This window comes from Dipodomys merriami, unplaced genomic scaffold (assembly GCF_024711535.1).
Source record: "Dipodomys merriami isolate MVZ:Mamm:240054 unplaced genomic scaffold, mDipMer1.0.p SCAF_10, whole genome shotgun sequence".
Taxonomy (NCBI): Eukaryota; Metazoa; Chordata; class Mammalia; order Rodentia; family Heteromyidae; genus Dipodomys; species Dipodomys merriami.
The window spans coordinates 1,527,966-1,554,449 of NW_027202271.1; the positions used below are offsets into that span (position 1 = coordinate 1,527,966).

At 39.5% G+C, this 26,484-nt stretch overlaps 1 protein-coding gene across 12 annotated transcripts in view; it reads left to right on the top strand.

Moving 5' to 3' along the window:
* The window catches only part of Ccdc91 (coiled-coil domain containing 91), a 200,792-nt gene that overhangs the window by 157,710 nt on the left and 16,598 nt on the right, over positions 1–26,484 (top strand). For 11 of the 12 annotated variants that reach the window (XM_070038098.1, XM_070038163.1, XM_070038179.1 and 8 more), the window contains one exon: positions 7,943–8,056. In XM_070038098.1, coding sequence (XP_069894199.1) covers positions 7,943–8,056 — 114 coding nt within the window. Of the gene's footprint in view, positions 1–7,942; positions 8,057–14,264; positions 14,366–26,484 lie in introns of those variants that run through there. The other variant, XM_070038107.1, reaches the window with a different exon arrangement.

Genomic DNA, 26,484 nt, shown 5'->3' on the forward strand with positions numbered 1-26,484 from the left:
CACACACACACACACACACACACACACACACACACACACACACACACACATTTTCTGAGCCACCATGCTTCAGATTCCTGCACTGAGGAATGTTTTTAAAAAATTAAACATAAGAAAAAACAATGTGTTCTTTATTAAAACAGTTATTAACTTTAAAATGTGAGTGAAGGCGCTAACATGGCACTTCAAAGGAGAAACAGAGCCTCAAATTCTTACATTAGAAAATATGAGTCTAGAAAATACCATGCTGACCTATCCACTTTATTCAGGAAGTTAGAATTGGGAGAACAGAAAAAAAAAATCCAAAGTAAATAAAAGGGGACAAATAAGAGAGGTTGTGACAGAAATGCATTGCCTAGATTGGAAAATTCCAAAAATATATACTGTTATTTTTTTAAACCATAAAATCCACAAATATTTGGCAAGATTGGTAAAGAGAGGCTTTAATGAATCTTGGTGGTGTAAAGGACATTTAACACATATATGACACAATTTTTTTTCTTCTTTTTTTATTTATTTTTTATTGTGAAAATACTGTACAGAGGGGTTACAATTACATGGGCAAGATAATGAGTACATTTCTTATCAAGCATTGTAGCCTCCTCCTTTGTTTCCCCTTCCCATCCCTTCCCAGCCTCCCCCTGCCCCCCACCCAATCTTTCCCCCCGCCCCCCGCCACCAAAGTTGTAAAGTTCGTTTTCGACATGACAACTTGTACTTCTCATTGTTGCAACGGGTCCACCTGTATCCTTATTTAAACGACTTGTTTTTCCCCTTCCCCTCCACAAATTATATCAATATCAAATACAGTGAAAGCAGGGGTTATACTGTGGGGGGAGAGACATACAAAGCAAAAAAGAAATAATCTTATAAATGCGTTAGAAACAAATGCATGAAAGAAAAAAACATTTAAATGCATATCTTAGCGTTCATTTTCCTAACATCACATTATCTGACTTTTTCTGCTTGACTCATACATATACTAGATATTGCAAATAAGGGAAACCATGGGACCTATGTTTCTTTGGGCCTGGCTTACTTAATATAATTTTTTCCAAGTCTTTCCATTTCCTAACAAATGGGGCAATGTCATTCTTTCTGATGGAGGCATAGAATTCCATTGTGTATATATACCACATTTTCTTGATCCATATGACACAAATTTTAAGAATGATAAATTCTCATGAATAACTTGTTCTCCAGAAAGTAATTAGAAATTCTAAACAGTTCTGTAGATATAAAAGAAACTTCATCTGTAGCTTTAAAATACCCAGATAGTTATGAAAAATACTCTTCTCCACAGATTTGCTGTTGGGTTTTGTCTAGGCATGGATGGATAGACAGACAGACAGATCCGTAGATACATAGATATTTTGTGATATATGATAGATACATATAATTAAATAGTAATAATTGAGATGGAAGAATGATAGATAAATGTGATGGGTAGATGGATAGATAGGTAGATGGGATGAATACACACATGCATGTACACATACATACACACATGCATACATACATAGAACAGATTCAGAAAAGAGAAAAGGCACACACTGTAAAACGTGCAGATACTAGTTTATTGAGGTGACCAAGATAAACATATCCAATGGTATGCTAATGGCGCACACCTTCTGAAAAGAAATATGCTTCATCTCAACCATGTTCTCCCTAAAATCTATAACCCTACTTATGAGGGAAAAAAAGCCAAACATAAATTCTTACAAACTACACGGAACGTACATATCAAAGATACCAGTGCCATGAAAAGAGGCTGGGGACCCATAGCATCGGCAGAGACGCATGAGACATGATGTCTAAATGGGCTAAACTATCATGTTCTGTCAGAGAGAAGGGGGGTGAAAGGGGAAGAGCACAGACAAATGGAGAGAGGTGGCAAGTGCAGCCCATACAACACTTCTTCCACATGCAAATGTGAAAGCAGGTAACGAGGGGAGGAGTGGGGTTGGGAGAGATAGAGGAGAAGGGTGGAAGGGGTGACATTGATCAGTATGTATTGTACTCACAAACAGGCCCCTTTGTACAACTTCTGAGAAGAGAAGACATTAGCAGAAAACCTGAGAAAGTGCAACTGAAATTTTGTAATCTAGTAATTATCATGGATGTGTCTGTTGTACCTTCGTAACTTCCCTGTAGGTCTAAAATTGCCTCAAATTAAAAAAAATTAATATATAATTTCAAACACATTTAGTTACAAAGATGAGGTAAAAACCATAATTTTTAGCTTTTCCCTGCTGAAACCTCATTGAAATGGAACGCTACTGAAATGAAGTCTAGAGTGTGACTGAGAAAAATGGTCAACAATCACTATAGAAACTCCTAAACTCTTAGTCATTGCTGACACTAGACACTCATGAAAATGGGACAGAGATAAGGGACCAAAAAAAAAAAAAAAGGGTACAAGTCTTGTTACTAAGCAGTGCCCCACCCCCCCATGTCACATGCCCATCCTGGACCAAAGACTGGAACTCTGTACCAGCATAGGGGAGAGTGTAGTACGTAAATGGGCTGTTCCAGAGGAGACAGGCTAGACTAAAGGCAGAGCAGTTTGGGCTTCTTGCTGGGATCTGAGTCTTTTTGTTCTCATTTGAGCACTCAGCATGCTGGGAGCCAGACAGGAAACTAAAAGATGTTTACTTAAGGACACTAGACAGCTTAAGATAAAAGACCTAAATATATTGGTATCCAAAATTGCCCCAAGGAGAAGAGGAATGGAACCAGGAGAAGGGGGCCGGAAGGACAAAGGTGGGTGATGGGGAGGGTGAATATGATCAAAGCACATTCTATACATCTATGAAAATGTCATGATGAAGCCCATTATTTTGTACAATTAATATATGCTAATAAAATGAGAAAAAATAAAAGAAATCGCCTCAGGAAAAAATCCTAGCCTGATTACTCTGCTGTTAAGATCAGGATCCACAAACCACAATTGCAGGCACAGAGATGCTACTCTGCTCTAATTTAGTGTTCTAGAAACTCAAGTATGTACAGATAATTTCTTATGAAAACAGATAATCACAAAGAGCCTGCAGAGATAGAAAAAGTTTTAACCTCTCATTGATTTCCTCAGAGACACGTGAGTTTGTAGCCATGGAACAAAAGAGGCTATATTCTTAAGACAGCAAGAGTAGAAATAATGAATATAAGAGGTAAAAATTTAAAAACAAATCAGGAGTCAAAAGATGGAATTATAGAAGTTTTCTAGAGAAGAGTATAAACATACAAGGAAGACATAGAGAATAGAAGTGAATTGACCAGGGTATCAGTTTTTCAGCTGAATTTTAAGAAATAAAACAACAAAAAAATATAATCTAGGAAATCATTGTACTATATTATTATTTCACTTTTATCACTAAAGTAAACCTGGAATTAGAAAAACATAAACTTTTAGATTATAGGATAACAAGTTTCTAGCTATGCCTTAGAACTAGGTTAATAATGAATTTTTTTAGGTTATGTCCTTGAACAACAAGCTTCACTTCCAACTTTGTTTTGGTGGTTAATTGGAGATAAGAGACTACAGTCTTTCCTGCCCAGACTGGCTTAAGCAGTCTCAGCCTCCTGAATAGCTAGGTGTATAGGCATGAGCTACTAGTGAGCAACTCATGGTTTGTTTGGGGTTTTTTTGTTTGTTTGGTTTTTTGTGTGTGCCAGTCCTTGGGTTGAACTTCTTTGGCTCAAGGCTAACTTGGGCCACAACACCACTTCTGGCTTTTTCTGAGTAGTTTACTGGATATTAAGAGTCTCACAGACATTCCTGCCCTGGCTGCCTTTGAACCATGATCTCAGATCTCAGTCTTCTGAGTAGCTAGGATTACAGGTGTGAGCCACTGGTAACCTGGCTCCATTTAATCTCATAATGAATTTTTTTTATAGAGACAAAATACATAAAAGTTCTCTTAAAGGATAAAAACAATAAGCAAATGATGAGGAATCAGAATGTAATCAGACATCTCAATAACCTTGAAAAATTCTGATCAAGACTGCACTCTAGAAGCCCAAACTATCAATTGTGTATGGTGGTAAAAATGAAGGTATTTGTCAGACAAATTAGTGTCAAAGCTTCTTCACTCATGTCTTTTCTAAGGAATCTCCTGCAAAACATTTCTGCCAGGCAAACCAAAAAAGAACAAATGCCTATTAGAACATGGAAAACTAGAGGCTAAACTGAAAAGAGCAGCAGACACTCCAGAGAATGACTGGGGAGCTCTAGCTGTCTATCAGGGCAGCAGATTAGCTAACAAGCATCCAGCTTGGAGGTGTGTCTGGAAGAGACACCTTCTAGCAGATAAACAAGATGTCTGATCTCTTGGCACATTGTGCAAATGTATTTAGACAATTGCAAGAGAATTGAGGGATTGATTCATAATAAATGTTTACTCAGAGTAGTCTAATGTAGCCAGTGGCTCACTCCTGTAACCCTAACTACTCAAGAGGCTGAGATCTAAGGGTTGTGGTTAAAGCCAGCCTGGGAAAGTCCATGAGACTGTTATCTCCAGCAAACCACCAAAAAGCAGAAAGCAGAGCTGTGGCTCAAATGTTAGAATGCTATCCTTGAGCAAAAAAAAAAAAAAAAAAAAAAAAAAAGAGCTAAGGAATAACATCCAAGCCCTGAGTTCAACCCCCAGTAAATGGTACCAAAAAAAAAGACAATACATAATTGTATTCTTTATTTTTAAACTGTCCAACTTCTGTATGAAAAAACTTATCATCCTCAATTCTGTAGGATGAGCAACCCACACAGATGTGAGGAGCCCTTGGTCATTAAGGCTGTTGTTAGCAGTAGCCAGACATCTCATTACAGGTGTACCCGTGGTGGAGCCCAGCCGCAATCCACAGCTGAGCCATTTTTGAATTTCCAGCTTGTAGAATCATGCCCTAAATGGGATGTGGGCACATGCTTTTCAATAAAGGGCCGTATGGCCACTTTTTAGGGTTTCTAGGCCAAGAGAATGTTATGACGATTCTTCAAAATGCGTAGGAAAAAAAGGTAATTTTTATTGATGAATTCTAAAATACAGTAGCAACAAAAAATATTTAGTAATATAGACTTACTAATGAAAAGAGTAGAATTGTCTTTGAAGGAGTAACATTGTTTTGTTTTGCTTTTGTGCTAATACTGAGACGTGAACTCAGGGTCTGGTCACTGTCCCTTAGCTTTTTCACTCAACCCTGGCATTTTAACACTTGAACCACACCTCCTCTTTGGCATTTTGCTGGTCAAGATTCTCATAGATTTTCCTGCTGGGCTGGCATAAAGCCAGTATCCTCTGGTCTCAGCCTCCTGAGTAGCTGGGATGACAGGTGTGAGCTTCCACATCTGTCTGGGGGCGTGTTGTTGTGCTTTGCTGTGACCATTGATGTTAGTTTAAATGTTTATTTTTTTGGCAGTACTGGAATTTGAACTCAGAGCCTTGCAGTTGCTAGGCAGATACCCTACCACTTGATTCATGATCTCAGCCCTTTTTGCTTTAGCTCCCTATTTCAAATAGAAAACACAGTCATAATATTAACGTACACATGTGACAATGGAACCAGGTAGCTTGAAGGAAGGGAGGGAGGGGTAATTTTGGGAGAGATGGGGGAGAATGATAGGAGGGTGACATTGATCAAGATGCGTTGTACTCATAAATGGACATGTTGAATTGAAACACCTTTCTATAACTATTTAAAGATAATTTTCTTTCTTTTTTGGGGGGAGGGGGTTCCGGTCATGGGGCCTGAACTCTGGACCTGGGCTCTGTCCTTCAGCTCTTCAGCTCAAGGCTAGCGCTCTACCAATTGAGCCACAGTGCCACTTCCAGCTTTTTTCTTTTTTCTTATGTGGTGCAGAGGAATCGAACCCAGGGCCTCATATATGCAAGGCAAGCGCTCTACCACTGAGCCACCTTCCCAGCCCTAAAGATAATTTTCTAAAGATTTAAAAACAAGGTCTCTTGCTTTTTGTCTGGCTTGCCTCAGAACATAAACCTGCTACTTAGAGTTCTCACATAGCTGAGATTTACAAGCATGTAACACCCCATCTAGCTTATTTGTTGAGAATGGAGTCTTACCAACTTACTGCTCAAGTTGCCCTCCATCCACAGTCCTGTGTAATTTACCTCCCTTCTATAATTGGGACTACAGGGATGTGCAACTGTGCCCAATCTCAATTTTCCAATTGGTTGTCTTGCTGACTAATAGAAAAAGGTTGGTGCCAATGTAAATAATTGAGAGCTAAAGAATTTTTTTCTATAACCTTCATTTTAATCCATGAAACACTTACTTTAGCAGAAAATATTGCTACTTCTGAAAAAGTGCTAACATTTTTCAGAATTTTAGGCTTTTTTCCCCCCTTAATGTTCTATTATGAAATCTCATAGGTGACGTGCAGTTGCTAGAATGGAACTGAGCTCTCCTCTTTGAAACACTTAGCTTACCAGGTAGAAATTTTGCCTCCTATTTTGGTGCCCAGCACTCAGCAACTTAACTTGGCACAAGAAGCAAACAAACAATAAATCTTACCACCAGGCCACACTGAATTGTGGTATGAAGGCAAAATTCAACTGGAATTGAACAACTTCGTATACGGGTGTTCTTGAAGAATAAACACAAGTTGGAAATCCTCTGTAGATAGTACAAAGTCCAGGAAGGCAATCAATCTGTCATGTAAATATCAAACGGAAGGTTGGCGAAGAAGCCATTGGAGTCTGCCAGGCGCTTGCTGTGGAAAGGCTGCCTCCCTCTTGTGCCCTTTGACCAAGGCCAGAGGACCATCCTGCGAGACTTCCAAGAGATCCAAAACACTTTGACATACTTATTTGTAATTGGTTATTATCTTTAAGTAGTTGTACAGAGGAGTTTTGAATTTATGAGTATAGTGCATCTTTTTTCAATTTTGACAAAAACATTTATTCTTAAGGACGTATACAAAGGGGTTACAATTCCATAAGTCAGGTTATTAGCACAATGAGTCTTAATCAGTGCCACTCCTTCCATCCTCCCAATCTCTCCCCTCCCCTCAAATCACCTGCTTCCATTTTCACATGTGTGCATTGGATGTAATGACTGTTCAAACTCTTCCTCTCTTCCTTCATCTGCCCCCTCTTCTTGATGTCATTGTGATCCAGTGAAACAGCTCTTGGGCATTTGTCCAAAGATTACAAGGCAGCACACAGTAAAGACGCCTGCACATCTATGTTCATTACTACACTATTCACCATAGTCAAGGCATAGAAACAATTCAGATGCCCAACAGCGGATGACTGATCAAGAAAATGTGAGATACATAGATGTGAATAGATATAGCTGTAGATGTAGATACACACACATGTACACAACACATGCACAGTGGAATTGTGAGAGTGTGGGACTTATCGTTAATCCATCAGGAAGAATAGTACTATGTCCTTGCTGAAAGATATCATATATGTTCCTCTCATAGGTGAAAGTTAGAACTAAATTACAAACATATATGAAAGCATATACAGGGTCATATGCACATATACACAAACAAAGTATAATATATGCAGGGTAAGACTGTAGTAGGCTAACTCCTCTGAACAACCAACAGTGCAACCACATAAATACCAGAACCATTAGAAGTCCATACTCTTGTTGGAATGAATGAGCTCTTGTCCAGTGAACAGGGTTGTTTCTTTGTTTACTGTGCCATCCTTGCTCTCTCACTTGGGTTTTTTGCTCAACACTGGTTCTCTATCACCTGAGACACAGCTCCACTTCTGTTTTTTTGCTGTTAGGTGGAGATAAGAGTCTCATGGATTTTTCTCTGTCCAAGCTGTCTTGGAACTGTGATCCTCATATCCTAGTCGTTTGAGTAGCTAGGATTATAGGTATGAGCCACCGTGTTAGTGTATATAAAATGGCCCATCTGGTGCCTGGTGCGTACCTCCCTGACATTCTTTCTCTGCCTCCCATACAGGAAACTGTTGAGGCAGCAATAAGAGAAGAGCAGAAGCGAAGTGCAAAGGCTGTGGAGGAGGCAGTGCGGAGAACAAGGGAGGAGCTGATAGAGTATGTAAAGGAACAGAAGAGGGTGAGTACTTCCTGCCCCCCAGAGCTCATCTGGTCTCTGTGAAACCACATGCCCTTTGTTGTATAATTTAGATACTAGGATTCCAGATTCTTTCCCCAGTAGGTTTATTTGTTCTAATAATTTCTACAAACATAAATGCTACTCAGTCCCCAAAACAACAACCATGACTAATTTTCTGCTAGGCTACTAGGAATGTCCGATTTAACACTACACTTGTCAAGAATTTTTGTGTGTATTGATAACTGGCTTTTGAACTCAGGGCCTGGATGCTGTCCCTCAGCTTCTTCACTCAAGACTGGCACTGTACCAATTGAGCTGCATCTCCACTTCTGATTTGGGGGTGGTTCTTTCGAGAAGAGTCTCATGAACTTTCCTACCCAAGCTGGTTTTGAACCGAGAACAGATCTCAGTCTGCTAAGCAACTAGGAACAAAGGCATGAGCCATCAGCACCTGCCAACATTTGCAGATTTTTCAAATGTTTTGCCAAACATTTGTTTCTTTTTTTCTTTAAGCTTTATGCATTCACCCCAGTGTGGTTCACAGGGACCTCAGTACATTTAGCAACACAGACCCTTCTACCAGAGCTCCATTTCAGAAATCAGGGTGCATGTGGAAGTTTATAAAATAATCTCAATTTGATTAATGTGTGTGTCGAAGCAGTAGCTGAAAATGATAGATCAAATTTGATTGTCTTTTCAACATATTCTTAGTTTTAAATCATATGTAAGGTGAAAAATACTTTCAAGTGAGATATTCAAGATAATCTCTGAAACAAACATATCAGCTAGGAGACTAGGCTCATGCCTGTAATCCTGACTACTAAAGAAGCTGAGATCTGAGAATCATGATTCAAAGTCAGCCTAGGCACACAAATCTGAGAGACTTATCTCCATTTAACTAGCAAAAAGCCAGAAGTGCAGGTGTGGTTCACATGGTAGAGTGTTGACCTTGAGCAGAAAAGCCAAGAAAGAGCACAATGCACAAAAAAATAAAGCAAAAAAATAGTTAAGTTTTGTAAGAATGTTTTATAGTATATTTATATGTTTGTTGCATATTACATAAGTTATATAGGTGTTATATGAACATATAAACTATGTATTGTTTTATATAACATAATTAGATGTAAAACATAGTAGTCAGAACAGCAAAATAAGTGAAAAAATAAAAAACTTAGTAACAAATTGCTAAAGACCATTTCCATTTAACCATCCAAGAAACATTTTATGTGAGACTGGGTATTTGAATACTTTATTCAGGGGAGTTGGTGTGTGGATGCCAGTTCTGGGGCTTATACTTAGGACCTGGTTGCAGCCCCTTTGCTTTTTTACTCAAGACTCTACCACTTGAGCCACTTTTGGCTGTTTGGTGGTTATTTGAAGATAAAAGTTTCATGGATTATTTTGCGGGGGCTTGTTTTAAACCATGATGCTCAAATCTCAACCTCCTGTGTAGTAGGATTTCAGGCATGAGCCACCATCTTTAAGCTATTACAGAATATTTGCACATCCCTATCTTCCCACCCAGAAGGCAATTTAAAAGCAAAGAAAACATCTGAAAAGAATCATTGATCACTGACACCTGGGATCATGTGACATTAGGATCCTGTGTGTCCTCCTTTCTTCCCATACTGAATTCCAGTGGCTTAAGTTCATATTTATAGATATCTCAAGGACTGGAAATTTTTCATAAAGGAAAAGACATCTCAGAGCTTCTAAACTAAAACTTAGAAGAAACAAGTTATTTTGTTGTTTTCCTTCCTTGTCTTATACAAGTTCATATTCTTTCTTTTACCAAGACACTGAATTAGGGAAACTCATGTCTACTTCTGGTGGAAGATGAATTTCTTTTTGACTCTGGAAACACATTTCTAGAACCAAAATTTTCCTTCCTGTCCTCCAACTTACATTTCAACTAGCAACAACCTGAAATTTTCATCATTAGGCACTTCAAAAGCCCTATGGACCTGTTTCCAACTAAGCTTAATTCCAGTCTCTTCGTGAAATGTGAATTTTTTGCAGTTGAGTTTGGTCCTTTCTCTGCCAGCTTCTTGCCTTAAACAATCTTTCCTCTAACTTAATCTTATATTTATCAAATTTACTGAAAGCTTAAAACAGGGGCTGTTTTCTGCCAGTGGTTCATGCCTTTAATCTTAGCTGCTCAGGAAGCTAAGATCTGTGAAGCTACCCAGAGCACCTAGCAGATTCTAAGATACATGAAGTATAGGTTCCAATCTTTCCACATTTTCTTATTTGCCTTTCTTCTCCATCTCATGCAAATAGCCAAGATGACTAAACTTGTTACAAGTTAGACAAGTCTGACTGAGTGTTTTATAGCTGTAAACATTAGCTTTTCAATTTTCATACTTTATTTGGAAATGCAGCATAACATTTTTTTCTTTGGCCTTAGAAAAGAGCTTTTTACATATGATTTTAAACATTTTTTAAAAATTCTATTTCCATTATCTTTAAGTTGCCATTAAATGAGTCAGTTTATAAATGCAAAACATCTTAATCAGTGTTACCCCTTCTATCAGTCTTCCCCATCCCTAGTAAACCCCACCTCTTCCCTCCCAATTTTCTCAGTTTTGTGGGCTAAGAGTTGAATTTTATGACTCTTCTCCCTCCTTCACCTCTCTTCATCCATCTACCCCCTCTCCTTGGTTCCACCCTCCCCCTTTCAAATACTGGTTTCCTGGTAGTCATTTCCTTGGACTATGAGTTAACCTTTCGAAGGAATTACATCATTTGAATTCTCATCTGAAAAAAAAATTGGTTAATATATTTGTGTGCACTTGCATACAACCCCATGCATTTTTAGTTGTACAATTATAAATTAGTTTTAACTTCCACATATGCAAGAAAATACATGTCCTTTGTCTCTGGGCCTGAAATATCTAGTTTATAACCAACCTATCAGGCCCAGGACTTACAATTATATTTAGTTACTGGAATTAACTCATTGTTAATTTAATTTCCTGCCTGGTGGCTCACTGGAAATGTTTTTTGTTTGTTTCCTTTTTTGGTTGCCAGTACTGAGATTAGAAGTCTGATTCAGGGCTCTTTCACTCAAGGCTGGTATTCAACCACTTGAACCACACACTTCCACTTTTGTGGAATCTCACAGATTTTTCTGTCAGGGCTGGCTTCAAACTGCAATCCTCAGATCTCAACCTCCTGAATAGCTAGGATTACAGGCATGACACAGTCACTGGTGCCCGCCTCAGCCCCTCTTTTGAATATGAAAAATGACTTGGGCAAATTAATCTCTTTCTCTCAACCCTTTAGAATTTCTATTACTTCAGTGGAACTAGACATTTGAAATCCTTTGGGGGCTTTTCTGGAGGACAGCCTTCTCTTTTCATAGAAATTGCTAGGTTAAGTATTATTTCAGATTGATTTTGAAGTTGAGTATTATAAGCTATCCACCATATATATATATATATATATATATATATATATATTGGCAGCCTTCTTGTCACATGCTTCATTTTGTGTCACAGAGATTGTGGAATAACAGAAAGGGAAAGTCCACATCCCCCACTCCCCAGGGAGTAGGAATTTATGGTTTATAATGACCTATGGCCCTTGGGTTACATGAAGAGTTCCAACCCATTCCACGAGTTCAGCTGTTACCGACGAGCTAGCCATGTGGGAGGAAATGTGAACAAATGTGAGCAAGCAGCAGCTCCTCACAGCCAAGCAATGATTCCTCAAAACTCAAATCTCATCCAAATGTAATAAAAGATTCTTTTTCCTCTTCAGAACTAGAATTACAGACTGTGTTTTCTAAATCACCTCCAGGAAAATAACCTTCAGTTTAGAGGATTCTTTTCATTTAGATTTTTTTTTTCTTTTAGAGAAAGGGCAGGAAGGTCTTATGGTTAAAGCATTGTCAGAATTTCTTACTTACAAAAAGACTCTATGTGTGTGTGTCAGTAGTGGGATTTGAAATCAGGACCTGGGTGCTGTCCCTTATCTTTTCTGCTGAAGGCTAGTGCTCTACCATTTGAGACACAGCTCTATTCCCAGCATTTTACTGGCTTGGGGAGATAAGAATTTCATAGACTATCTTGTCCATACTGGTTTTGAACATTGACCTCAGATCTCAGTCTCTAGAGTAGCTAAGATTACAGGTGTGAGTCACCACACCTGGATAAAAGGACTCTTTTTGTCCAGGTTTGTTATAGTATTTTTGGGTTCTTGTTCATTTCTGAAAATACTAAAAGATTATATTTGAACTGGAAGTAAGCAAAGGCTGTGGTGACATTGTCCAAAAAGAAATGCCCTTCTTACCTGACTTATGAAACCCCCTTGTACAATACCTTAATAATAACAAATAAAATTTTTTAAAAATCTCAGAGGACTGAACCCAGGAACTCTCATATACTGGGTAAGTGCCTTACCACTAAAGCTGCATACCCAACTCTCCTCTGAAACCTGCTAATATGAGTGTCTGATTTGAACATACTGACCAAGGCACAAAAAAATGAAGGAAGCATTGTTGCTTGAATATGTAGTTGTTCCTAATGGATTCAGCCTTCTCAGCAAATCCTGTGTCCATTCCAAGTAATTAGAAGTTTACTTCAAAACTGTGTACAATCTTCACCCTTTACACGTGGCACAAAACAAATGGGAAGCTCTTTAGATTTAGAAAGCAGTACAAACCATTTTTGCCAAATTATGTTGCAAGTAGGTCATAAATTATAAAATTTAAATATAGGGAGGAACCTAAACTTAAAAGATAGAAAATCTTAACCAGGCACCAACAGCTCATGTCTCTAATCCTAGCTACTGCGGGAGGTTGAGATTTGAGGGCTGTGCTTCAAAGCCAGCCCAAGCAGAAAATTTCTTGATACACTTATCTCCAATTAACCACCAAAAAGCCAGGAGTGGAACTGTGGCTCAACTGGTAGAGTGCCAGACTTGAGTGAAAAAAAGCTAAAGAATAGTGCTTAGGCCCTGAGTTGAAGCCTGCAGTACTAGTCCCCCACCATCCCTCAAAAAATGAAAGGAAAAAAAAAAAAAACTATTACAAATGCAACCACATATTTTGGGAATTTCTTCAAAGTTGCTATGGTAACTACAGAACTACTTTCCTAGTCTTGTAGTCACTTGGCTAATTCTAAAACTGATCCTCAAGTCAGACTGACTTCAAGTCAGACTAGGTGAGTTTCATTATCCTGACGAGAGCATTAGTGAGCACCAGGCTATTCATACTGCCACAGAAATGCCACCCTGGACACCACAGCATTGTTCATTCTCAAGTAATCTGAATATTTCTGCAGTGAATACCTAAATTATGTGATACTTGTCAAAGGCGCTGCCATATTTTAGATGACTAAGCCTTTTTGATTTCATGTTACTTAATTCTAAAAATAATCTTAGAAGGTATATCCAGCTAGCCATTTTTTAAAAATGTGACTGATTATATTCATTTTGGGGTTAATAAAGAGTCTTCCTTCCTCTCACATTGTAATTCTGCTGTATTTTGTATATAGTAGTTACAACACTTACTTTATGTCATAAACTGATCAAGAAGAACTTTACTAGCCAGGCACTGGTGGCTTATCCCCATCATCCTAGCCACTCAGGAGGTTGATATCTGAGGACCACGGTTCAAAGCCAGCTTGGGCAGGAAAGTCTGTGAGACTCTTATTCCCAAAAGTAGAACTGTGGCTCAAAAGTGGTAGAGCACCAGCCTTGAGAACAAAAGCTAAGGGACAATGTCCAGGCCCTGAGTTAATGTCCTAGTATAGGCACAAAAATAATATAACACATAAAAAAAAATAGTGTCACTAGCTGGATGCTGGTGGCTCACACCTGTAATCCTAGATACTAGTAAGGCTGAGATTTGAGGATTATGGTTCAAAACCAGCCCAGGCCGGAAAGTCCATGGGATTCTTATCTACAATTAACCAGCAAAAAAACCAGAAGTGGAGCTGTGGCTCAAATGTTAGAGTGCTAGCCATAAGCAAGAAAAACTTAGGGATAGCATCCAGACCCTGAGTTCAAGCCCCAGGACTGGCAGCGGTAACTTATCTTTTTCCTAAATTCTTCTAGATTAAATGTAGTGTGTTCCTTGTGTCCTTGGCATCATCTCTGCTCTTTGTAGTCACATCTCATTCTGAAACAGTTGAGTCTGTTTCCTCTCCCTTCCTTCCCATCTTCCTGTTAACTGATGAAGCTCTGGTCTCTGGTCTCTTTTCAGTGGTGGCCATAAGAATAGAGTGGAAGTCAGCAGTGGGATATCAGACAGCAAGGATGGGCTAGCCAATAGTGTCACACTGGATCCTGAAGACGGGAGCCTGGAGAGGCCCTCACTCTGCAGTACAGCTTCCGGCTTTCTGCTGTTGCCTTTCACTGGCCTCTGTCACTTCTGTGTTCCTTTGAGATGTGGGGTCAGGGTGGTCCAGATGCTGTGCCTATGGGCTTCAGTGTTTGATCCATCAAGGCCATTGGTTCACTTCCAGAGGATATTTTCCGATATACACAACTCTGAACATTTGACTTGAAGTCGTTTAAAATAGATCACATATTCAGCACTCAGACTTGGACTCATAATATAGGCCCATTGTTCTACTCAAAGAGCATGGTTTTCCATGTGCTCTTTGAATGTCTAACATTACTAATAACTTATAATAAGAATTTGCAGGGTATATTTTGGGTAGGGATGAATGGAGAAGGGAAAAGTAGGTGAATAGAGTCATAAGATCCAATGTACATAGATGAAAATGGAGCCAGGGAACTTGAGGGGTGGGTGGAGTTGGAAGAAATAGCGAAGAAGGATGGAAGGGGTGACATGGAACATGACGCACTATACTCATAAAATGACATGTACAACTACTTAAAAATAATCTTCAAAAATTAAACAAAGAAACCAGAAGAACATATCAATTGTAGCTTCTTTGTCATCTAAGTAGAATTTTTTTGTATATCTTGGTATTGAACTCAGGGCCTCATGCTCTCTTGGGCTTTTTCGCCCAAGGCTGAAGCCAAGCACTTGAGCCACACCTCCACTGCTGCCCTTTTTGCTGCTTCACTGGGATAAGAGCCTCATGGACTTTTCTTCCCAGGCTGACTTAGCATCATGAACCTCAAAACTCAGCTTCCTCAGTAGATAGGGTTACAGACATAAGCCACCAATACCTAGCAAGAATTTTAATATGTGTTTTTTATTTATCCAGTATTTAAAATAACTTATTGGATAGCTTTTTTGTCCTAGTAAGGGTAGAATCCTTGTGAATTTAAAATATAATATGACTATAATCTATTTAACACATTGCTTATGTCCTCAGCATTTATTCCATTCCTGTGGTTCACATATTCCTTTTTATATGTATCAAATTGAAAATGAATATATCTTGTCTAGGGTGGAGCCTGGCCATACAACTAAAGAAACATGCTCTCTATAGTCTCAGTGAATTTTATTGGTTGCTTAAAAATCCTGCCCAATCACAAGGTACACCTGTAATTCTAACTACTCAGGAGGCTGAGGTCTGAGGATCATGGTTTGATGCTAGCTCCAGTGAGGAAAGAAACTTATGCCCAGTGAACAAACAAAAGCCAGAAGTAGAGCTGTGGATCAAGTGGTAGAACACCGGCATTGAATGAAAAAGCTAAGGGATAGCCCCCAGGCCCTGAGTTCAAGCCTGAGTATGTGCCTATGCACATGCACGTGTGCACACGTATGCACGCGTGCACACACACACACACACACACACACACACACACAAAGACTCTTTTAAAATTGTATTTTATTGTAAAGATGCTGTACTGGGAGGGAGGGCGGGGGAGGTTTAACAGTTACATGAATAAGGTAATGAATACATTTCTTGTCGAACATTGTTACCCCCTCCTTTGTCTTTCTCCTACTATCCCTTCTCTCCCCTTCTCCTCCCCCTCCAAGATGTTGTAAAGATCATCTCCAACATAGTGTCTTGTATCATTGTTGCAATGGATTATCCTGTGTCCTTGTTTCAGCATTTTGTTATTCCCCTTTCCCTCCCCAAATTAGATAAATGTATATACAAGATGCAGGATACCAAAATCAAATACCACGACAACAGGAGTTATACGATAGGAGTAAGAAAATACAAAAGAAACAAAAAAAAATTACATAGTACATTAAAAACAATGACGACAAAGAAAAACCTCTTGTGTCTATACCTTGGGGTTCATTTCACTTTACATCATCTTATATGGTCATATGTACATAGCTTTTGGGCTTTTCTGCTCATCTGAGAAGATCCTAGATGTATACTAATTATTGCAAATAAGAGAAAACATGGAACCTATATTTCTTTGGGTTGGCTTACTTCATCTAATACAATTTTTTCCAAGTCTTTCCATTTCCTAACAAATGGGGCCGTGTTATTCTTTCTGATGGAAGCATAGAATTCCATTTTATATATATATATATATATATATATATATATATATATAATATAATATATATGCCACATTTTCTTGATCTATTTATCTACTGAGGGACATCTGGGTTGGTTCCATATCTTAGCTATGGTGAATAATGCTATGATAAACATAGTTGCGCTGGTAGCTTTATATTACCTTGTAAATGCCAAGAAGTGGGATTGCTGGGTCATATGGGAGCTCTATGTGGAGTCTTTTGAGGAACCTCCATACTGCTTTCCAGAGACAAAAGGACTCTCAACAGTCAAGAAATGGGTGAAAATAGAATAAACCTTCAAGAATTAGAGACCTTAAATTTGCTAACACAAGGAAACCACTTGAATAGTTCTTCAGCTTAGAAGAGAACTGTGATTGGCTGCCCAGGCATGTTTTTCTCATGACTATAGCAAGGTGTAAGAGAGAAAGCCTAAAACATAAACACTACAAACTTTTGACTGTGTCATACCTGCTGCCATCTCCAAAGCAAATCAGTGGGCTCAGTCCCCAGCCCGAGGGCTGGAAAGTACAGCCTGTATATCACGGAGCCAGAGCATGCCAGACCACCCACCTCAGCAGCAGTGGAGATGTTCAGAAAGAAAGGGTGAATATCAGCTTATGAAGCCATTCATAACTTGTACTACACAATACAGATTACCTATACCAGCCCTCATCAAGCTTTCTGTCCTTCCTTCCTTCCTTCCTTCCTTCCTCCCCTCCCTACCTGCCTCCCTTCCTTTCCTACCTGCCTCCATTCCTCCCTGCCTCTCTCTCTCTCTCCCTCTCTCCCTCTCTTTCTCCCCCTCTCCCTCTCTTCTTCTCTTTCTTTCTGTGTGCTGATACTGGGGTTTGAACTCAGTGTCTGAGCCCTGTCCCTGAGCTGTTTTGCTCAAGATTAGCATTCCTACCTCTTGAGCCACACCTCTACTTTCAGTGATTAGTTGGAGATAAGAGGATTGAATCTCAATCCTTAGATCTCAGACTCTTCAGAAGCTATAGGATTAAAGGAGTGAGCCACCAGCTCCTAGCTTCCTTTAGACTTTTGATATAATTCAGGATGGATGTTGGTAGGAAAACTTAGACTATATAAAATCACTCTAGAAAGTAGCTAGGCTGCTCAGGAAGCAGTTAGGAATGAAATAAACTTTTAAACATCACAAAAGTTATTACTTGTGACAAGTGAAAAGACTTATGAGTAGATTCATTAATAAGTTAACTATTTATTATATATACAGAGCCAAATAAAACTTAGCTCTTGTTTTCAAGGACTTGTGAGTCTAAATGTACATTAATTATCAATGCATGCTAGACACTGGTAGCTCACGCCTGTAATCCTAGCTACTCAGGAGGCTGAGATATGAGGATCACAGTTCAAAGCCAGCCCACGCAGGAAAGTCCAAGAGACTCTTCTCTCCAATTAGCCACCAAAAAGCCAGAAGTGGAGCCATGTCTCAAGTGATAGAATACCAATCTTGAGTGAAAAATCCAAGGGAGAGAGTGAAACCAATAATGGACCAAAAATAAAAATTAGCCAGGTGCTGGTGGCTCATGCCTGTAGCCCTAGCTACTTAGGAAGCTGAGATCTGAGGATCTCAGTTTAATGCCAGATTAGGCAGGATAGTATGTCTCTTTATGTCCAAATAACCAACAAAAGCTCAAAGTAGAACTGTGGCTCAAGTGGTAGAACACTAGTTTTGACAGTGAAAGTTCAGGGACAGCATTTAGGCCCTGAGTTCAAGCCCAAGGACTGGCACAATAGATAGATAGATACATACATAGATAGATACATAGATTACATAGGCAGGCAGATAGAAAATCTGCATTGTATATGCAGTATATGCATATATGTCAGTGTTGGGGTATATAATTGTAACCCAGTCTGTCATTAAGCATTCAGGGGAAGAATCAAGAAAGGCTACCATATAACAGGAGAAACTGTTGAAAGACAAGGTTCTTTAACTACCATGAAAGAGTGTCATGACTGACAACTCTGCCTTCCTATTCATAGGAAGTCTCCCTTTTGCCCAACTAGTAGAACCTCAGGGTGACTAAAGTTCACATTGTGGATGCGTACCAGTTCTGGAGCCAGGCTGGCCAACCTACCTAGTTCTGACCACTGGGCTTTGGTGGTAAAAAAAAAAAGCACATTTTGCTTATCTTCCTCTACATCTGCTGTGTGGAACACAGACTGAGGGTTTAACAGTCTTCTTCAGATGAGGAAGGAAGCATGCGCATACAATAATGTTGCATGTGTGACCAGAGAGTGCTTCCTTGACTGCCTGTCCCCAGAGGACATCAGCATTAAAAACCAACCCTTGTGCTTTAGTCAAACAAAGCTAATGGCACTTAAGACTGATAGAAGTGTTGAGATTTGGATAGATTAAAAAAACGTTAATGAGCAAGGTGGATTCTAGCAGCTAGTCAAGAGGCTGAGATGTGAGGGTCAGGGTTCAAAGCCAGTTCATGCAAGAAAATCTATGAAACCCTTAACTCCAGTTAAACAGCTAAAAGCCAGAAGAGTGGAGGTGGCTCAAGCAGTAGAGTGCCAACCTTGAACAAAGTAGCTAGAGGACAGTGTCCTGGCTCTTAGTTCAAGTCAAAAAATTTAACAGCAACAATATGGGCACAATAATCAGAAATGAATGTTACTTGCTTGAGTAAGTGATCAGAAGAATTCCCAATATATAAGTTGTTTCGAGTTATATGGAGAAGATAACTTAGGCTATTATTTTTGTCATCATCTATGAATCTATCTGAAAGACTTTTTTTTCTACTTGTTTTTCTTAAGTAAAGGCACAATGTCACACATGTTCATTTTTAGAAGTATTCACTTGTCCTAGGAGCCAACTGTAGACTTCTGTTTTGGCCACTGTTGACAGGGGAAGGCCGACATCAGAAGTCATCATCACAGAGAGTCAGCACTCTATTGAGAGTACATAGCACAGAAGTGCTCTGTGTGCACTCATCACCTCCATGGGATGTGGTTCAGGCAGTACTGTGGCCAGGGGCCAGGCCAAACTGTATAATGCATGGTTCCCAGCATTAACCTCAAAGTCATGTTTAGGCTGGGCACAGAGTTTACAACTGTAATCCTAGCTATGCAGGAGGCTGAGGTCTGAGGATCAGAATTAGAAGCCAGCCTAGAAAAAAAAAATCCATAAGACTCTTTTTTTCCTAATTAACCAGCAATAAGCCATAAGGGAAATTACAGTTCAAGTGGTGAGCACCAGCCTTGAGCAATTAAGCTCAATTAAGGTAGGTCCTGAGTTTAAGCCCCAGTACTGGCACAAAAACAAAAACAAAATACAGCAATAGAAAAAAAAACCCAAAGTCATTTTAAGTCATCTTATAGTTTCCTTTGTTATAAGTCTCTGACTTAAACCCAAGCAAAGAGAATATCTTCCAATGTATTAAATATATAAAAACAATGGTTGTGCTAATAATGCATGTACAATTAATGTGGAAACCATGTCAAGTTTTTCATAAGGAGAAAAAAACTAAAATCAAACTAGTTAGCATGAATTGGCCTTTGGAGAGAAAGAGATAGACATTTTTCTGTAGGAAAAAGGTAAGAATCATTGAGATATTTTATCCTGCTGCCCACAGGTAGTGAAAGAATGAATAAGCATAGGGCCACCCACTTCAAGGAACGCTCACTGGACTTTCCCTGCTGGAAATCAGTGTACTCTAAATTGCATAGCAACATTGGACTGTAGGTTTAAAAAGTACCTATTGAAATAATTGATGATACTGGAATGTTTATTATGAATAGTATTGAAAATGTCACTCTGGGAATCCACTGAATTTTTGACTGATCAGTATCCATTGTGCCCTAAAATCTGTAGCAACTGGGGTCCTAATACTTCTCCAAATATGTAGAATTACTTATTGAGAAAAGAGGGAAGGAAGGGGAGGAGGAAAAGGAAGATGGGATGAAAGAGGAGCAAGAGGAAGAAAAGAGGAAGAGGAAGAGGAAGAAGAAGATCAGGAGGAGGAACAGGAGGATGGAGGAGGAAGAAAAAGATCAGGAGGAGGAAAAGAAGCTGGAGGGAGAAGAAAGAAGAAAATCACCCTGCATCATCTACTTCTTCATCACTACAGGGGAAAGGATTTCCTAGGATGAGAGAATAAGCTATATAATCACTAAAGAACCTTTCACACCTTCTGTATGGCTCCTGAATTTCTCCAGGAACATTGTTGAACCAGCCACTGAGTTGTAATTATAGAGCTATGATGTCACTTACAAGATGCTTGTGCAGGTGTCCCAAGCTTCACAGGATAGTTTCTCCATTGCTATGTATTCATCTTCAGTGATCCATTTGTAGCTGCCGTTACAGCTTTAGAAGCACACTACAAAATCACAGATAGATGGAAGTGTTGCCTAACCACACACAACCTAACTAGTGAAAGCTGCCTCCATAGTACCAAAAATACAGGCTCTTACTACTGTCCTAGCTACTGAGTAGGATTCATTCTACTCATTTTTAAAATAAAGAACTGGCCAGGAGCTGGTGGGTCATGCCTGTAATCCTAGCTACTCAAGATTTGAGGATCAGAGTTTGAGGCCAGCCTGGGCAGGAAAGTCTATGAGACCCTTCTCTCCATTAAAACTACTCTCCATTAAAAAGTCAGAAGTAGAGCGGCTCAAGTGGTAGAGTGCTAGCCTTGAACGAAAGAAGTTCAAGGGCAGAGGCTAGGCCCTGAGTTCAAGACCCAGAACTGGCGCAAAAGAAGAAAGAAAAAAGAAAAAAAAAAAACCCTGCTATTTAGCATGAGTATTCAGCAAGAACTAGGGAAATCTCTGATGTATTTAATATATGTGTTTTCCCAAATTTCTCTTCTTAGAGAATTATTTTTAATATTTTTAGTCTTTGCTTTGGATTCATAGGCGCTTAGGTGTAGGAGAGCTAATGAAACACTGGATTAGAGGTAGTAACAAGGAGGAAGTGCCCATCTTACCATCATGGGCTGAAGTAGCATCCCACTGGCCTGCAGATACTGCACCCCAGCTGACAGTACCCTGACAGTAAACATGGCTTTGAAAGCCATTCCAAGGAACAATGGTAACATACCCCAGATGATTACTACTCTTATTCTCACAGTAGGAAAAAAAAAAAAGACAAGCAAAATGAAAAGCAAAACAACAACAGCAACAATGAAGCTGATCAGAGCATCTGTAAAGCAAAACCAAAATGGTTATTTACTTCTTTCCTTGATTAAGAAATGTCTCTCCTCTGCCACCCCACTGCCAGTTATTCTAGATTCAGACTTACCCACACATCCTGGACCCATAGCTCTGCCCAAAGATCCACCACAACTGGCACCAGTAGCTCATGCCTATAATCCCAACTATTCAAAAAGCTGAGATCTGAAAAATCATAGTTCGAAGCCAGCCCAGCCAAGAAAGGCCTTGAGACTCATATCTCCAATTAACTACCAAAAAGCCAGAAGTAGTGCTGTGGCTCCAGTGGTAGAATGCAGTCCTTGAGGACAAAAGCTTAGGGACAGTGCTTGGCCCTAAGTTCAAACCCCAGAATTGGGACCAAGAAAAAACCAACAAAAACAAGCAACAACAAAAAAAAAACTCCACGACATCGATTGGAGGGGGCAGGGGAGGATGCAGTCATAGAATTCAGTGCATAGGCTATAAATAAAATAATTGTGAGGAAGGATAGGTTTGGGAGTGATTGGGGAGAATTTTGCGTCATATTCGTAAACTAATTTGTTGAATGGTAACTCCTTGGTACAGCTACTTAAGGAAAATAAAAATATAATTTAAAGAAAAAAAGACACAGAAGCTAGAAGTAATGAAAGTCAGCAGATTTGAAAATTTTCTCACTTACCATCTCAGGTAAGGCTTACTGGAATTGTAATCAGACATCCAGCAGACATTCAGCTTCCTGTTGCTTGCCTTGTGTTTCTGGAAGTTCTGTCTAGAAATACTCTGGCAGGGAGGAGGCTGCTCGAACAACACCTCTGCTTCCACAGGGAAAGTTTCTTTTAAGTACTGTTTCAGTTCCTCTCTGTGTAGGGATGTACATTCAAAAGGCAAAGTAATGATTAAATATTAGTTGTGAATACAGAGAATCTGGAGTCTTATTTGTACTTAACTTTGTGAAATATAAGCTAGATTAAATATTTCTGATAGTTTATTGCTAAGTCATTGTGCAGAGGGGTTTGATGAACATGTTTTTATGAGTCCAGTGCGTCTTGATCAGTGTTATTCTTTCACTGTTCTCCTCCATCTCTCCCTAGATAAGATATTTGATATGACATGACACAGTTATGTTCTATCTAGAGGGTTCTCAACTTGCAAGTATTAGAAACCAATAGCCATTTATTAAAAGGATATCAGTAAACCAGGTGCTAGTAGTTCATACCTGTAATCCTAGCTACTCAGAAGGTTGAGATCTGAGGATTGTTGTTCAAAGCTAGCCCAGGAAGAAGAGTCTGATACTCTTATCTCCAACTAACCACCAAATAGCTGAAAGTGGTAGAGCATCAGCCCTGAACAAAATAGTCAATCCAGATGAGGCCCTGGTTTCAAGTCCCAGTACTCATACAGAGGAAAACAGAGAGAGAGAGAGAGAGAGAGAGAGAGAGGAGAGGGATGGATGGATGGATAGATCAAAGGCTGTGTGCCCAAGAAGCAAATTGTCTTTAGAAACTCAGAGTATCCTCGATGTTAACAATGATCTCTCATAATGAAAAGTAGATTGGTTAGGGGTACCATTACTAAAACTGGACAAAACTAACCATTCATTTCTTCCCCACTCGATATATAAATTCCAGGAAAGGGACATCTAATTGGATTAGTTTGAGTTACTTGTCTGCCCCTTGGTTAAGGTGAACAGGATTCTTAATTGCAGTCCAAAGAGCAAGAAATAATTACTCAAATGAAACTCAAGGTGTCATTAGAAAGAAGAAATAAATACCAGTAGCCAAAGGCAAGAGATGTTTAATACAGCTACTGGGTATTTGACTGGTGTGGTTTGCCAGTCATTGTGCTTTCTGCACATTTTCTTATTTAATCTCTATTACAGACCTCATATTTGATACTTTGGTAATCCTCATTTTACAGGTAAGAAAACTGAAGCTTTGAGAAATGTTAGGTAAATAATTTATCCCTTGTCATACCAAAAAAATGACAAGAGTCCACACTTGAAAAAGACCATTTCTAACAAGTTGATGCCATTCCTTCCTCTTGACAAGTAGGTATTTGGGGTTTTTTTTGCTGCTGTTTCATTTTTCATTTTGTGCCATACTGAGACCTGAACTCAGGTCCTAGAGCTGTCCTTTAGTGTTTTTGCTCAAGACTAGCACTCTACCAGTTGAGCCACAGCTCCGCTTCCAGAATTTGGCTGATTTATTGGAGATAAAGAGTTTTCTGCCTGGGCTGGTTTTGAACCATGATCCTCAGCTTCCAAGCAGCTGGAATTAGAGGTGTTAGTCATCTGCGCCTGGCTCATGGTTTTATTTCTTAACCTAAGGGATGATTTCAGCCTGCAAATAAATATTTAGAAACTAACTGGGATCCTCATGGCTTGTAGGGAAGAGATGAAGTGGGGAAGTGCCTGCCATGCAGAAATACTTACCATCCCAATCCATGGAATAAAACAAGAGGAGTCTAATGTGCCCAGTTGATGCTAAGCCGGGTTTCTTATCCTCAGCATCATTGACATAGACATAAGCTGGTTCTGTATTTTGGGGGCTGTAGAGTCATTGTAAGATATTTAGCAGCATGTGGCGCTTACCCAGTAAACACTCCCTAGCTGTGACAACCCAAATGGCCATTTCCACAAGCACTGACCATCTTCTCCAATAGCTCTGCATTACAAAGCTACCCATACAGACTATGCTCTCCCTTTCTACCCCTCCCCACCAATGTTTTCCCTGTCTTCTGCCTGTCTTCCCTGCAAGAATGGAGGCATACCACCTAGCAGGAAGTTCTGCTCACTTCCTCACTGACCATCTGTGTCTTGTATGTGCCCTAGTGAAATCTGACTCTCAGCTGATCATAGAACAGCCTTACCAGTGACTCTGTCAGATACTCTCACAGAGAGGGAAATGAATGTGCAGTTTGACTTACCCAGGAGTGCCCACAGGAGCAAGATGTACCAGAGTAGGAAGCAAGATTGACTGAAGTGGGGGGAGGGGAGGGAGTGTCATGATCCAGCTGCACAAGGATTTCAGCTGATACCCAGCAATGCCTTACATGGCCTTCAGAGGGTGCTCCATCCTGTGAGAGAATACTCCATCAGTAGACACTCCATCCTTCAGTCAGCACTCTTTTCCACATCTCTCGCCACATCTTAGTCCTATGGAATAGGTTCCCATAATTCCTCAAAGCCATAGTCTTTTCTTCTTCTTCTCTTAGTATGTACAACACTCTCCAAGCTGGATGATCATGGTATCAGTCTGGAAGCCAGGTGTGAAGATGGAAATAAACATGGAGATGTTGGCATGTACATACCTTCTTACAAAGCAGAAGGGCTATTAAGTGTCATCTTCAAGCAGCAGTGGGATGCCAGTCTCTATGTAGCAGTGTGACCTACATCAGAGTTTCCTAGAGCTTATTGCCAGATATGAATGACCTACTGTCTTACTTGCCTTTTTATTTTAAATGCTCTTAAAAATAAGAGAATTCAGCTGGGCAAGGGTGGCTTATACCTGTAATCCTAGCTACTTAAGAGGCTAAGATCTGAACTTTGCAGTTTGAAGCCAGTCCAAGGAGGAAAGCCCATGGGACTCTTATCTTCAATTAACTGGCCAAAAAGCCAGAAGTAGAGCTGTGGCTCAAGTGTTAGAGAACTAGTATTAAGCAAAGAAGCTTAGAGACAGTGCCCAAGCCCTGAATTCAGGTCCCAGGACCATCACTAAATAAACAAACAAATAAATAAATAAGAATTTAATATGTCATTGGTATAAATGCTTATAATATTTATATATATATATATATTATAAGCTATCCATTATATAGAAAAGTATATATGATGGCTAGCTGGCTACTATGCAAATATAAACACCTGGATTTTTCTTCAAAGCTGAGAATTACAGGAACAAGGGAAGGAAAAAAAGGGAGAAATTAGAATTTATAGTTCTTCTAAGCAAGCATTAATATAGTAATTTGTATGTCTCAAGACTCTTATTTGGTGAAGAAGTATTGTTTTTACAGATATTTAAAATCTGTATGTGTGGTACAAGAGTTCCTCTAGTTCCAGACTGGTAATAGTTGTGTTTGTCAATCTATCAGTGCTCATCTGAGATGGTCATACCAGCAGGTGCAGGGACCAGTGTCCTGACATTGGAAAGGGTATGGAAGCACTGGAAGTAGCAATTGTGTTTCCTTCTATGATTTCCCTGAATGCCTTTTATGCCCTTTACTTAACATGCATGTCTTTTCAAATCAATTTTAGCAGAACTAATAGTAGTGTTAGGTTCTCTAGGGCAACAGAGCCAATCCTGTGCTGACACATATTATGTATTACTTTTCCAATCAAAGTGGGAAGGCCTGAGAACCAGGAGATCCAAAGGTGTAAGTTCAAAACCAAAAGCTTGCAGACTTGAAAACCACAAAGAATCACTGCTTTACTGTAGAAAAGACCAACTCCCCCACTCAAGCAGTCAAACACAAGGAATTCCCTTTTTTTAAGTGACAGTACCAGGGCTTAAACTCAGGTCCTAGGTGCTGTCCCTTAGCTTTTTCACTCAAGGCTGGCACTCTTGCTACTTGAGCCACAGCTCCACTTCCAGTTTTTTGTTGGTGAATTGGAGATGAGTCTGAAGGACTTTCCGCCTGAGTGTGCTTCAAACCTCCTGAATAGCTAGAATTTTAAGCCCTCAGCTCCTTCTCCCAACCCGGCCTTCTTTTTGTAATAGTACTTAATCAGTAACTGAGATCATTTACTATTTCAAATGACAATTGTATTTCCCCTTATTCCCTAAGAGAATGAAGCCCCTTAAAAGAGCCATGGGTTCCCCATGCATATGGCAGTCCTTGATGTTTTGAAGGCACCCAGTAA